At 36.7% G+C, this 15,929-nt stretch overlaps 1 protein-coding gene across 1 annotated transcript; it reads left to right on the forward strand.

Annotated features, from left to right (window-relative positions):
* Positions 1–4,914: 4,914 nt before the first annotated feature.
* On the forward strand, positions 4,915–15,717 carry slc40a1 (solute carrier family 40 member 1). The gene is made up of 8 exons (XM_088605063.1): positions 4,915–5,226; positions 5,352–5,419; positions 7,836–7,995; positions 8,564–8,679; positions 10,103–10,229; positions 10,800–11,045; positions 11,595–12,236; positions 12,881–15,717. The coding sequence occupies exons 1-8, from the start codon at positions 5,193–5,195 to the stop codon at positions 13,198–13,200; spliced, it is 1,713 nt and encodes a 570-aa protein (XP_088461189.1). The 5' UTR covers positions 4,915–5,192; the 3' UTR covers positions 13,201–15,717.
* Positions 15,718–15,929: the final 212 nt, after the last annotated feature.

Here is a 15,929-nt window from a genome sequence, read left to right on the forward strand (position 1 = left end):
TGCAACTGTAAAATGTTTGTCTTCAAAAATGTATACTTTTATTTATGTACTACTACTATCTTTCTTTTAAAAAAATATATATATTGTTAAAATGAGGATGGCACAGTGGTACACAGGTCAGTATGGCTGTCTCCCAGTGCTTGGGCCCTGGGTTTCAATTCCTAGTGTGATATCTGCATTGAGTTTGCATGTTCTCCCTGTGTTCACTTGGATTGTAGGTGCTCCAATATCCTCCCACACTCCAAAGACATGCTGGTAGTGTCACGAAGCATTCTTTCAGGACCCTATGCAGACAACACAATCTGGGGAGGAGTGAGGATAACACGGGGAACAAGGCATGCGAAGGGGCTGGATGGAAAATGGGTGGGCGTGTCCACGGTGCGCTGGTGTTCAAGGGAGGTGTGGCCGAGGCAAACAGTCCAAGGGAGTCCGAGGCAAATCCATGAATATAGCAATAGTCTAAGTCTGGGTTATCCATCCTGTCGAAGATGAACAAAGTTAAAAGCCGGAGCGGGATCCGGTGAAGGGTTGGGGGAATAAAAGGGGGGATAACTAGACCAGACGCTCCAGTCCTGGACCCAGATGCTCAGGACGCCTTTGTGAAGCCTACACTGTTGAGTCGCTCCTGGACTCGCGGGTAGGCTGGCTTCCGGTCGGCCATCTTCCAAAGCTGAGCCCAGATTGGCAGGAACGTCTGGCTTTTATAGCACAGGGGGGGTAGGAACAGGAGGCAGGTGGAGGGGAACAAAACAAGAAAGGGCTGGAGTATCCTTAAGAGGAGGGGTTACGACCGTGAGATTAAAATTGATTAAAAGATTAAAAAATCGTGAGTAAAACTGGCCCTAGGTAAATATGTTTGTGTCTGTGTGTGTCCTGTGATGGACTGGTTTTCTGTCCAGGATCATGGGCCATAATGAGCCTAAATTGGATAGGCCTTGAATGTGATATTTTTAAAGTGATACAATAAATAAGATTATAAAACAATATTTGGTTAGCCATCTGAAAGTAAGAGAAACAAGAAGTGAATATTTATCATTGTAGTGTAAACTACATGAAAAACGTTGTTGCTTGGCAAAAAAAAAAAACATTAAGACAACTTTATGAGACTGAAAACAATTGCTCTACTAGTATCCTACTTTTTAAAACAAAAATTCCTTTTACAAATGAAAATAATAAGTAATGACTAGACCTTGACAGATCTACAATAGAAATCTTTAAGGTGACTTTTTGTGTGACCTATATACAGTGTATGTAGCCTAACAGTGTGTGTTTTACTGTAGGTCTGTGTACATAAAAAAACTTGGATGCAAGAAACAAAATGGAAAGAGAAGACATTAAATATCTTTGTCGTTTTCTCAACAGCCTGTATCATATGCACAGAGAACCTCCTTGTGAGCAAAAACAAATTACAGCATTTGTCACTGCTGTAAAATGTGGTTTGAGGTTTGCAAATCCTGTGTCTTAAAATGTTTTCCAATTGGGTCTAAAATTACCAACAAGCCCTATTGTTAATGCACGTGGACAATTAACTGGCTTCTTACAGATTTAGAGGTGTCAAATATAAATATGAAAATGTTCCCATTTAAACCTACTTTATTATCCCGTGCTAAGAGGTCTAAAAAGTACAGTGACTGATTTCAGAGTTCAATGAATACCTGTAATTATGGGTTTAAATTTAATCTGCAGATCAAGAACAATAGGAAACAGATCACGGACATTTGTCATGTTCCAGCTATTGTTGGTGTTTTTATGGCAGAACTGGGAGAGGTAATGTTGTCATTCTAACTCTTGAAATATTACAGTAGAACAAATTCTTTGTCAGTGACAAAACAGCATTTGAACGCTACACTGCAAGAAGCTATTTTATGAATAGATTTTTCAGGCTTGAGGTTCAAAGACTAATGTTTATGAGATGACTAATCTTCCCATATACTGGCAACATATTGTGTTTTATAATTGGCGCATTTGAATTTTCAAGTGAATTTGAACATCAAGTGATGTGTGTATGGTTTGATCAAAGAATAATGTAGATTTTTTTGTTTGGAATAAAGGTTACATAATGTGATACAGGGGACCTGTAACTTATGGAACCATGGAGGTTTTTGCCATTTAATTGTTCTTTTTTTTTGCAGCACAATGCACATACAGACCTTTCTTTTATGACAGGTCCACTTGCAACGTACTTCCAAAGCTTTCTTGCCAAGAACACAATAACTAAAGCACAACCCATAATACCCTTCTACATAAATATTTGAACTCTTTGTCAAGCTCTTTACTACACATACATTGCCTCATTAAGCAAAACCACCACATTTTTGTTTGTGTCCAATTAAAATTCTTTACACCAAATTTCAAAGGCTGTTCATTCAATTCACCTCTGTGTTATGTGTAAGTATAAATTTCAGGTTGCTAAACACTACTGCAATGACATACTTAAAGGACTGGTTTTAACAATTCAATAAAGTTCTGAGGCTAATAAAGTAATTCATTTAACCACCGAGGAACGAATCAAGTATTTCGATTTCAATTGAATAAAATTCAAAGTCCTGTATATTATTGGACCACACATACCACAAGCAAAATAACAAGCCCTAATATCATATCATATCATATCATATCATATCATATCATATCATATCATATCATATCATATCATGTGTTTTTTAATATAAAAGACAAGAACAAACTTTAAAACATTCTGTGTGGAGGTGCTCTTCTTCTTAACCTCTTAAATTATAATGAGGTATATTTAGGGATTTGCAGAAGCAGGCTGAGGTAAGCCCGTGCTCAGTGGAGTAGATGCTCAGGATTGCTGGAAGAGTTGCATCAATGGCTTCTGAATGGTTTACTTGAGTAAATGTAAATGTGAGTACATTTTGTACATGCTTATGGAGCAGCTTGTCTCTCTTCCAGATACCTTATGTTACCAGAAAATTAAACCTCACTGGGTGTTTGGGAACCAAGGCAACAACTATCAGCTGCAACAAGCATATCTAAAAGGGCCTTCAAACTAAATTAGTCTACATAATGTTCAGTTGAACCAGCCTTGTTTAGGAAATTTAAAAGCGTTTCCCGTGAATCTGCATGTGCTCTGATATTTTGGCCGATGCAAATATTAACAAGAACTGAAATTCCAAGGGAGTCAAAAATGAAGAAATATTTTTTTACAAACCAGTGAAAAGAGAAGCTGGACATTTGTTTTCAGATTCTCCAAATAAGATGTAGTATCCAAACAACATTTTACTTTAAAATAGGATTTTTAATGAAAATGCATCTCTCTCGGGACACTAACCATGGTATAAGCAGAATTCTTTCAAAATAGTATTTAAAGGACTATATATGTAATGTAATATAAATCCAATCCTATAAACACAAATAATTAATGAAATAACTGTTTTTACACCTTACATAGAAGTCAGAATTAGAATCAATTTGACCACTGTGCATTTATCTGTCTTAATCACTTCGCATTGCAACACCTGTGCCCTTCTTTACTAAAGATCCAAAGAATAGATGTTTGGCCTATTTCAAGTGCCCAGACAAGTATTGTAGTTACTGTATTTTTAAAATATGAATAGCAGGTGGAACCATTCTCACGATGAAAAGCAGACACAGAAGTCATTCATGTTGTCCTTTTTGTTTACTGCCTCGAAGGTGCTGATGTGACATGCAGGTGATTCCATACTGTGAACTAACCCAAATACACTGTAATGTTTGGAATATTACTAACAATATATTCCAGACCAAGCCAGACTAGGGTGCTTCCATCATGCTATTAATAGTAAGTGGTGTTTCATTACATGTTTCAGAACACTGCACAACCTTGTTATCTTTTAGAGTGCTTTGTGTGGTCAGCAGGGTCAATTTTCACTCCAACATATTTAGGTCTGCCTCAAAATGAATACTTTGGCTTTGAAGGAAATGATGTGATTGTCTGCTGGCTTTTTGATGTATCCCACTAAATTAAATGCTGTGGGATTCTCCATTACCATGTGGTCTGTCCATCAAACTACACATGCTGGACATAAGAAGAACATAAGATGAATTTCTTATTTTAAAGAATTGCAAATTTACTGCACTCCAACTTTGAAGTTCAAAATGACATCTGACACATCTTTTCAGGTTTGCAATAAATGCGAGAATATTTGAAGCGAAAAAGACAAAGCATAATTTAATATAAGTTAGAGCTGTATTTATTTGAATTATCATAGTCTCGTGTGATTCAAATTAGAACTCATCATCAGAAGGACTAATTATATAGTTAAGAATTGTCGGTCCACTGTTGATTTTGTAGTCATACAAAATCTACATCACTGTTGGGTATCTACCCAACAACTCCTCCATACTTTATTCACTGTAATAACAATGTTCTTTAAAACACTTGGTGGTGAGGTTGAATCAATAGAACGTGTTCCAGAAAAGTAAACCTTACGTTTGCCAGTAGCAGGACTGTGTTAGGTTATGGTTTGCCGTGACATCCGTATTAACCGACATTGTGGAGCTAGAAGTCGAGTGTTTTATTAGTTGACTATTATTTTACTGTTTGTATTTATTTTGATCATAACAAAAGACCCACTTAATCGTTCTTATATGTTACATATATACTATTGTTGTTTGTTAAGTAAGAACCAAATTTAAAGGTCAAATTGAGGACATTCCTTGCTAAAAACAGAAATAATGTGTGGGATTCCTCGGGTGACACGGTTTCTCTGGTGAAAAAAAAACATTCAGTTTGACCAAGGAATAGCACATGTAATTATGTATTGTTTATTAAATGTCATAGCTTACATTCAATAGTTTGACCACAAAAAAAATAAATAAATTGTTTTCGGTGTGAGGAGTTCCCAAGACCGGGCAGAACATTTTGTCACGTGACTCAGACGCCACAACCCCTCTGCTCACAGCACTGTAAATACTGAGCCAAACAAGACCTCTGACAGTGCAGATTCGGGAAGCTTAGCAGGGGCTGCAGGGGCTGTGCATGCAGGATATTCTTTTTTATTGCATTTAGACTAAAAGTCTTTTCGGATAAAATATTGCTTTCCAACTTCAGCTACAGTGATAGCTAAGTTTGGAAAGAAGAAGAAAGGCTATATAGTTTTCTATGCAGAAAAACAAATTTCAGTGTTTGCACGTCATTAAGGATAAATAATCGAAGGAATTCGATTCACTGGAACAAGACAAAAAATAACATGGAAAATACGAAATCCAAGAAGAACTGCTGTGGTAAGAGATGTCTTTGTTACAGTATGTTTAAGTAGATGTTGCTGCACTAAATGTAACTGTGATGTATTATTTGCAAGTCCTAATAAACGTTGGTTGTAATTGATTTTCTAATTATTAATTTGCAGAATCTGTCAGCGATTATTTCACATCGGCGAAGTTTCTTATTTACCTTGGGCATGCTCTTTCAACATGGGTAAGTTAGAAAAAAATTTTTCAAGCTGGATATCGATTTTGTTTTCCTAAACATAACAGTGACGTTTCAGTGTTTATCTCTTGTGGCGATGCATGTAGCTGTTTTGCTTGTCCTGACACCGAAGACAATAATGAAGTCATTGCTGTGGCGTAAGGACGTCCGAAATACAAAGAGTTTTAATAACGACCTCCCAAAACCAGCTACAGTACATGTCAATTCGATCAACATGTGTATGGTTTTGTTCAGTGTCAATATACAGTATAAACACTCTTATTTTAATACGTTGGTTCGGTTTAAATCTGACTAAAGCAAAAACAATGTCGTAACGATGTTGCTAATGCAAAACCTCGTATTCTTGTTGCAATATGTGCTGAACTTCCAGCCTACCGATTGAACCCGTATGTTTGCGCCTTGAATCAATACGAGTGTAGTCAGTTTTCAGCTATGGAATGCCGCTTGTGTCATCAATCTCTGGAACATACACGTTACAATTAGACACACAGGTGAAATAATTAATGTTACATGTAAACTTGTTAACCGATCAGGACTCAGACAAAGATACGCTTATTGTTTGCATGACACAGCTGTACGTAAGGACAGTCATTGTGACTCAGCAAGACGTTTGTATAGAAGAGTGATGCAGGGGTTTACAGTTACAATTAATTAGAATATTCACAGGCAATGCTGCGAAATTCCCTACTTAATTCATTACTATTTTCTACCTGATAGCCTGGGATGATATTCAAGTTTAGCAGTATTTAGCAGACTCGGTTTATGACATATAATTAGTTACATAGAGTTACACATCAACGCAATTTTCTTATTTTTGCAGCCTATTTTGACAACATATTTATCTGTCGGTGAAATTAATTCATTTCTTAGGTTTCTAAGACACTCGTTCTTTTGTTTCTGGTGGAGAGTCTCTTTCGAAATAAATCTTCCGATTAGTTAATATACCTACATTTCTCCCTTTGATTTGTTTGCTTAAATATGTCTATCATTCGTGTCTTTACTTTGGAAGACATTCAATAGTGTTATAATATTAGAATATGCTGCGTCAATAAAAAAGTGTTCACGTAACGTATTTCCCACCGGATAGAAATTCCACAATATAATATGGAATATATTCTGAAGCGTTTATGGCCCAGATATTATCAATGTTCGATGGATATGAATATCGTAATTTTTAACTGTAGTTGCCTGTGACGTGTGCCGGCACGTTGCTGTGTAGATTAGTGTAACAGTTCTTAAATCTTGGGTACAATCTCGAAGTGAGGCGTCTTCAGTTTGCTTTTCCCATTTTCTTCAGGAGTTACAGGGTTCACCGAAAAATCTGCTGGTTTGGTTGATTTCCCCCTATAAGTTGACATCAACACAACTGAGTACATTTTGAAAAAAGCCGTAAAGACAGTTGTGTCAGAAATGGTTTGCTTCAATTTAAGAATGCCTTTTTTATTAGGAATTAAGCATATTGAACTTCTGGTAAATTACAATAATAATAATAATTCGTTATACTTATATAACACTTTTCTGGACACTCCACTCAAAGCACTTTACAGGTAATGGGGACTCTCCTCCACCACCACCAATGTGCAGTCCCACCTGGATGATGCAATGGCAGCCATAGTGTGCCAGTACACTTACCACACATCAGCTATCAATGAGGAGGAGAACAGAGTGATGAAGCCAGCTCATAGATGGGGATTATTAGCAGGCAATGATTGGGAAAGGCCAATGGGAAATTTGGGCAGGACACTGGGGCAACACCCCTACTCTTTTCGAGAAACACCCTGAGAATTTTAATGACCGTAGATAATCAGGACCTCGATTTTACATCTGAAGGACGGTGCATTTGTACAGTATAGTGCCCCTGTCACTTGAATTGTATGAGTTGATCCTTAGTTTCTTGTGAACACTCTAACCAGGGAGCTAAATAGGTGCTTTTTTTACCTGGGGTTACCTTCTAAGCAAAAGCAGATATTGTAAAAAATGGGTGAAAACTACAACACAGAAACCATCTTCCATTTTTTTATTTTCCTACCAGTTAAACACAGAATGAAACTCATTATTCAGTACCTTCACCATTGGCACTAATAACACTTGGCAGAAAGTCTGTGTACTCGCAAGCTTGCAAACCCTGCATTTTTATATTTGTTTTGATAATGTCCAGATTCTCGTGGCTCTCTCACCTAGTACTTTTGACAAAAAAATGACTCAGATGGTGGGAGTGGGGTTAGAATGTTGTGCTATACTGTGTTCTTGGGAAAACTGGAAATAAAGTAAAAACATTATTGGATTTCTCTTTCACATTCATTATTTATCTGCATTTTACAGCTGCATATCATTCCTAAAGATGATATCTTCCTTGCCTATATAATGTATTAATTCCTCCCTCCCGCTGCCTTCCCATCCACAGGGTGATCGTATGTGGAACTTTGCAGTGTCGGTGTTCCTTGTGGAGCTCTATGGCAACAGCCTCCTGTTAACAGCTGTCTATGGGCTTGTAGTGGCCGGGTCTGTGCTGCTGCTGGGAGCCATTATTGGTGACTGGGTGGATAAGAACTCCAGACTCAAAGGTGTGCATGAGGCAAACCCTTATCATGGTCATCCTTTATAGTCTATGTAGCACTGAAGGTGTTTTAAAAGCAAGGATGTAATATACAGTATATTACATGTTTATATTCCTGTATTCATACTACTAAATGTGGACTTTCCAAGGGATCGTTCCACATAGGAATTGACATCAAAATGAAAAACAAACACGAAGAGATACAGAATATGCTTTGAATAAAATGTATAGCATTGGCATAAATTGTTGAGATTGTAGAGTTACCATTCCATAATGCTTGTGTGTCTGTGTTTTTCATTTTGTACATGGAACGTTTGCAGTTTGCAAATGTTTTTGATTATAGTATTTTTTTTAGTCATATTAGTTTCAGAAGAGGACATCAATGATTCCTTAAAATCTGTTTTTTACCTGTTATGTCTCAAGAAAATGACAAGTTTTACATATTGTGTACATTCCATATGTATGTACAAGTATAATGTAGCTATGCTGTTGTTGAAAAAGCAGATCTGCACCTGTTCCAGTGTCCTCCTTAAAATTAATCATATATTTCTTTCTTATGTTTCAATCCTGAATAGTTGCGCAGACTTCATTGATTGTCCAAAATTGTTCGGTCATTTTGTGTGGTATCCTCTTGATGGTGGTATTCCTGTTTAAAGTTCAGCTCACAGGACTGTACAATGGCTGGCTTCTGGTAAGTATTTGAGCATTATTGTCTATTGTCTATTATTATGTCTGATAAAGAAACTAGGTACCATTGTTGAGACTTAAGTTAAACAGCACACTCCTTATGTTAAATATTTAGATAACAAACACTGATTTGAGGGCAAATGCAAATAGTTTAAATAAATTGAGTTTTAAAAAGTTGAGTGTCTATCTTTTATGTATTTTTAAAGCAGCGTTTACAGTTAGAACACACATTTATGCATTGAATGTGGCCCACCCTGTAGGAAGTGAGACAGTTGGATGCTATTTAGTTAAATAAAATCAGTAAAATAATTTTTAAAAAGGCTAGGATGTATGTGCATCTTACACAGTTAATTAATTTGTAGAAACCTTATAGATTTCTATAAGATTTCTTCCTTGACTTCTAGTAGATTAAGTGAACACGTGATCTTGGCATGTTTGTGTTCAGAAGGTGGTGAAATATGAGACCAAGTGTGGAATCGCTAGTTTCTGTTTGTCATGTGATGAGGAGGCAGGCAGAGCAAAATGTTGTTCCTTCCTGCATTCCGATCTTGTCCAAATGTACCCAGAAAATGGTAAATATTTGAAGGTTACAGTAAACTAGGTTAAATTTAGCTTGCTGCTAATGTTGGGTCTGTTTGAGGAAAATTGATTAGTACTTATTGGGTGTATTTCTGGTAAAAGAACAATGCTTAATCTTATAATGAAATATGGCTGCATTGTTGTTTGCTTTTCAAATGAAAATATTCAGTGTCATTTATTCTTACAGTATTAGTATGAATGTTAATTTGTGCAGGAAAAAATAGTCCATTTTAATTTTTAAATAAGGTAACTGTGCTTTGTTGCAAGTCAGGATCTTGCTCAGAAAAAATCAGTAATGGGTAGATAAAGATTTAAAATGACAGGTATGAGTCTCTGTTTAAAAGATACAGATATTTATAAAATAATTACACGTAAAAAGTATTTGGCAGCAAGAGTTTGTTGTATTTACGCAGTTAAACAGGTTTCCAAGTTCACAAATGCTTTTCCTGTCACCCAGTAACAAGCGATAAATTGCTTTGATTTAAATCAATGACCATTCAATATATTTAGCTATGGTGAAGTTAGAACATCAATGGCGATATTCCTTTGTGTGAGCCCCAAACATTATGTAATAAAGATGTTAAAAACTTTCAAGGAAGAATAATACAAGAAAGAGAGTTAATTATGAGCCGAGAATAGAATCAAGTAACTGAGAGTCAATAAGCAGAAGAGTCTAGAATTGTCTGATTTGAAACACCACAGAGTCCAACTTGTGTATATTGCTGAAAACCTATAGAGCATATTGTTGCTTTAAACATATTATCTAACAATCCATATTTGTTTCAGAAATACATTGTGTATTATTCAGCTGTTCACCCAAGGCTTGTTGCTGTTTGTGGTTTCCACAGACTGCCTGTTATGTAATGGTCATCACCATTGCCAATATTGCCAACCTTGCCAGCACTGCCATGTCTATCACCATTCAGAGAGACTGGGTTGTTGTAGTGGCTGGAGAAGACAGAAGCAAGCTGGCAAGTAAGTGCCTTTATGACCTGTAGCAAACTCGTCACGGTTCAGGTTTATACCCCTTTGCTGAAGTAAGCAGATTTGATGTCTTAGAAACAGGTACCTTGAACTTCTTGGAACATTCTTTTTCATGCGCTTTTATAAGGTTATATTGTTTCTCTCCTGACAGATGAGAATCATAAAAGCGATACTGCACAGGAAAATAGTGTTTAGTGCTTCCCCATGAGATAAGTAGCTAGATTACAGACATGTCTGTAATAGACCATAAAATGCACTGCTTCCCAACCAGCGGGTTAATGGATCATGAATGTCCTTGCAGCTGCCCTATATTGGTTTAAGTTTTTTTTAGTCAAGTACAGAATTATTTATCTTGTTGAATACCTTGTTTGTTTCTTCTTTCACACAAATGGATTTAGACAATCGTCTTGAGATAAGAATCAACAAACATCTGTGGGTTTTGAAAAAAAAGACTAATCTTCTGTCATTTCATTGTGGTATTTGTAACCTCTTATTTATAAACTGAAGAGGAAAGGAGCAAATGTCTTTACTCATTTCAAAACTTTTTTATGTTTTCCTTAGACATGAATGCTACAGTAAGAAGAATAGATCAACTGACCAATATTCTGGCCCCTATGGCAGTAGGACAGATCATGGCCTTTGGCTCCCCAGTTGTAGGCTGTGGATTCATTGCTGGCTGGAACCTGTGCTCCATGTGTCTGGAGTACTTTCTGCTCTGGAAGGTCTACCAGAAGACACCAGCCCTTGCTTTCAAGTCAGGGCAGAAGGAGGCAGACCAGGAACTGAAACATCTCAATATTCAGAAAGGTAAAGAATATCTACAGAATCTGAAATAAATATCACAGATTTTACCCTCATTTGGAAAAAATGTTTTTCTCGCTATTGATACCAAAACTAAATATTTTGAGTTCTACTTAAACATTGTACACTTATGGGAGATCAGTATAATTGTTGTGTCAACAAATAGAATATTCTGCAATATATTAGATCTGCAACACTAACTAAAATCTGTATGTAGAGTCTTAAACGTATTGAATGTTGTCTTGTTCTCCAAATTGAGAACAGTTGGGGTACAAGCTCTGCAAGTGAAGACTATTGGAAAAATAACTGAACATTGTTTTATGGAGGTTTAAGAAACGTTAAAGTAGCAACCTGTATATAAATATCACAGCTCTAGAACACTCATGCATTATCATCTTTCCTCTCGCCGTGCTCCCCATTGCCATCCTGGCTTATCCCTCTTATAAAGACAAACTGATCCACATAAAACCTCTGCGTGCATTTCAGAACTGGGTATGGCTGAACTACTGAATTTGTGATTAGTTCTGAGTTGATAAGATTTCTCTTTATCAACAGAACTGGAAGAAGGTCAGAAGTTATCTGAAGGCTCTCAGTTGATGAATGAAGGCGTCTTAGCAACCCAAGCTGACAAGAAACATGGCTGCTGGCATCAGTTAGCAGAGCCATTCCGCACCTTCAGAGACGGTTGGGTGGCCTACTACAACCAGTCTATCTTCTTTGCTGGCATGTCTCTGGCTTTCCTCTACATGACCGTTCTGGGTTTCGACTGCATCACCACCGGATACGCTTACACCCAAGGTCTCAATGGCTCAATCCTCAGCTTGCTAATGGGGGCCTCAGCCATCTCAGGGATCTTTGGAACCGTGGCCTTCACCTGGATCAGGAAGTGCTGTGGCCTGATCCGCACGGGGTTCATCTCAGGAATTGCACAGCTCTCGTGCCTGCTGCTGTGTGTGGTCTCAGTCTTTACTCCCGGGAGCCCCTTCGACCTGAGTGTGTCTCCCTTTAAAGACATCATCAGCCACCTGATGGGAGACAGCGCCTTATCCAATGCCATCCCCACTACGATGTCAGCCCTCACCACCGACGTGCCCAGCTTAACGAATGGGTCCACGTCAGCCTATGAGTTAGTACCTCAGGTTCAGTCTTACATATCAGTGAGCTTTCTGTTCGCAGGAGTCATTGCCGCTAGAGTGGGTAAGTAAGGAGTGTTTTGTTCTTTTCATTTGGTTTGATTTGGTTTGGATTCATCAGTAATCCCAAAATGACTGCTTTTGCCACTCTTTGTTCACTTAGTTCTTCATTTCTGTGGTTTCCAGCCTTGTAGCTTGTCACATCATGGGGCCTTTTGGATATGAAGTATTTATTTCACAAACATATGTGTCCTTGCATTTGATAACCCAGATTCAGCCACAGGATATATTTAATCAAAATATACAGATAAAGAACACAGCCTACGTTTTACTTTACAATACACAGCATACATGGACAATAGTTTTGTTTCAGTAGAGATGTTGAAATCTTGTTTCTGAAATCTTAATTATTCTTCATTAACTGGCACTTACATAGAACAATAGAACAGTGTTACTTTAGAGAACCTTACGTGGATTTTTTAAATTGCCATAAGGATTTGAGATGACTATGCCAGGCCAAAGCCCATAGGAAAGAAAACAGTACAGAATTAGATATTCTTGTCATATCTCAAAGCTTTGACCTTTGAATCCTGGATTCTTTGAAATAGGTACTTGCTCTTAAGTTCTCTGAATTCTTTTACGGTTGTAGTGATAACCATGTGGGGATTACATCTCAGTGATGGTCTCCTGGTTTTTCTTTTTTTTCAGGTCTTTGGTCCTTTGATTTAACCGTGACACAGTTAATCCAAGAAAATGTGATTGAGTCAGAGAGAGGTGTCATCAATGGTGTCCAGAACTCCATGAATTACCTCCTCGATCTTCTGCACTTCATCATGGTGATTCTTGCACCCAACCCAGAGGCTTTCGGGTTACTGGTCATTATCTCTGTCTCCTTTGTAGCCATGGGACACATGATGTATTTCAGGTTTGCCTACAAAAGCTTAGGAAATCGTCTCTTTTTGTGTGGTTCACCAGAACATAAAGTTGAAACTGAAAATTCCTCACTTCCTGACTCCAACAAGGTATAATTGGTTTAATAAGTTTCCTATGTAATGTTATACAGCACCCTTCTGGGGCTTATTGCAACTGTAAAGATAACATGCTTGCATTCAGTTACAGCATTTCTGACTATTTTGTAGCTTTAACCCAGAACAGTGTTTGTAGTCATTGTATATTGTGTTAAATTTGAGTATAGGATTTAACATAGTACGGCAAATGTGTAGCATTCAGCAATGTTGTACAGTTAAAGGAGCTCTTCCAAGGAGCAGACTACAAAGTGTCAGTAGAACTAGGAGAGGGATTTCAAACAGAATGAAGCAGTGTTTTTGAAGTGATCACTCTTCTCGGTCTAGCGAAATACTCCACTGGTATAAAGACCTTGCAAGTGGTCTAAAAGTATAAAGAAAGAGAGAGTATATTGCTGCTTTCTGATGTGCATTATGTGTGTGTTAAAGTACATCTTTGTTCCAAGGAGTGCACTGGTTATCCCGAACAATGGAAATACAAGTCTGTCAGTGTGGAGGACTCCCAGCTGTTAAAATGCAATTTTGTATACATAAGCTTAACATTGTAGTACGCATTGGAAAGTCAGATATTGGATAGATTTTTCTTAGGTTTTAGTATAATTTAGCAATTGTAACTTACTAAAACATGTTCATATTATTACATGATGCATGTAATATAACTATATACTGTAAATTTTATTTCATAAGACTGGGATAGCCTCTTTACCAGTGGCTTATAAGGGTTCTATATATACTTACATGTATGTTAAACTAATATTCAGTATTGTGTCTGCCTTGTTGGTGCTAATGTATTAACTTGCTAAAGAAGTAGGCAATTATATTTTAAATGTTTTTGCCATTACCAAAGAGATTTATAAATAAGTTGTGTTTATTACAAGTCCAAGAAGTGAGGGGAAAATAATCCTGTTCTAACTATAACATTTTTGTTTTAAAGACAACTTGGCAACTGAATACTGAAACGTACATTCATCCCATGGCTACAAAGCACTTCAGATTCCTAATGCTGTGAATTGTTAAGAAGAACATACTTTGATCAGAATTCCAATTTTCTCATGTCACCATGCACTTTTTAATTTCATTTTTCACTAGGAAAAACTATTGGCACTTTCAGCTGTGTGGCATTTGTTTTATTGTTATGTTTTTGTACATTCTCTTTGGGTTTTCTCAGTATGTTCGTTTTCCAGGCTCACGTCATCCAAAGCTTGCAGTTAATTGTTTTTCTGTGGCACTGAGAAGATTTGAATCCCATTATACTACTTTAGATTGAGCCTTAAAAACACTTCTTAAAATCATATCGTGCCTGTTTATAAATTGCACATGGTCATACACAAACCCTGACTGGTTTAACGTCCAAAGGAAATGCTGCTTTATTTGACCAGAAACCAGATTTAAAACTTGTTAAAAGTTACCTCTACATTTCATCATCCAGTTTTTATGGTTGGAAGACAAAACGTCTGCATTAGCTATGCAACTGCAGCAGACTTAATGAGGATGTTCTATTTCTCAGTTCGAATTGAACACAAGGTGGACTTTTAGTGGCTATGGTCTTCTTACTATCAAAAGAAATACAACATTTTTTAAAAGATTGCTTTCTGATGAAAGATATGCACAAAAACGTTCATGTTAAAATGACTGCTTTCAGAGATCTGGTCTTATACTAGATGACGTACAACACTTTGTAAGAAAAACACAAATCCAGTTTGACCACTTGATGAGAACAAGGAAACCCATCTTGTTTTGCGGGATGGGTTATTTATATTCTGAGTACATGGGGCCACCTAGACTGGTTTCTTTAAAAATGTGCTGACACTAGGAGTCCTTCCTAAAAGTGTTTGGCATAGACTTGTTGGTCGTATTTTATTTCAAGAGCAAAAATGTTTCCTTCTACTTCTGACAAATGGCTATTTTTAGATTACAGAAATCTAACAATGTGAATGCTACTTAATGTTATTGTGCAAAAACTTAAAAAAAAAATGAATCCAGTTATTTAGATGTACTTTTCCATTTAACATTATTAGGTAGCTTGTAATTGTTTTTTTAAAAGTTTTTAGCAAAAGTAGCTTTTGTATTTTTTTCATTTATGTTATAATAAAGCAAAAGAAGCATGGGGATGTCTGCATTTTTAAGGAGACAATGTAAAATACAGAAGTACTTTTTGGGGTTTAAAGGGATTAGAGAGGATGAACCATAATCATACACAAGGCTGCCTTTTGTTAAAATCAGAAACAAAGTCCACAAAATGTACAAGATGCTATTAAAAGTGAATGTAAAATTTGTGCACCATTAACAAATCCACCAGCAATATGTGTAACTTAACCTCTGTGATGTGTTTTTGAGATTGTTTCAAGTCTTTTTATATTGATAGATTTCCAGTACTTTGAGTACAATTGTTCTAATCTATAATTGTAAAAAATGTTACTTTATGATTGTATTAACAAGAAACACTCCATACTTTAAAACAGTGGAGACACTCAGTTTGTATTGCATGAATTATCTGAAATAAAGGCTTATATAAGTGGACGGTTTCTTATGAGTGAATTAAAATCATAAAAAGACCCACCTCTTAAGCTGATTATAGCAATTGTGCTGAAAGAAATCGAAGCTAAGGGAGAAGTCTTTGATGTCATTGTAAAATGCAGAATGGATGCACACCATACACATTCCTTTTGAAGTTTACCTTTTGTTTAGATGGTTGACACTAAAAAGTCTAGAAAGAGACTTACCTTATGCAA

Source organism: Lepisosteus platostomus, chromosome 14 (assembly GCF_059453375.1).
Source record: "Lepisosteus platostomus isolate fLepPlt1 chromosome 14, fLepPlt1.hap1, whole genome shotgun sequence".
Taxonomy (NCBI): Eukaryota; Metazoa; Chordata; class Actinopteri; order Semionotiformes; family Lepisosteidae; genus Lepisosteus; species Lepisosteus platostomus.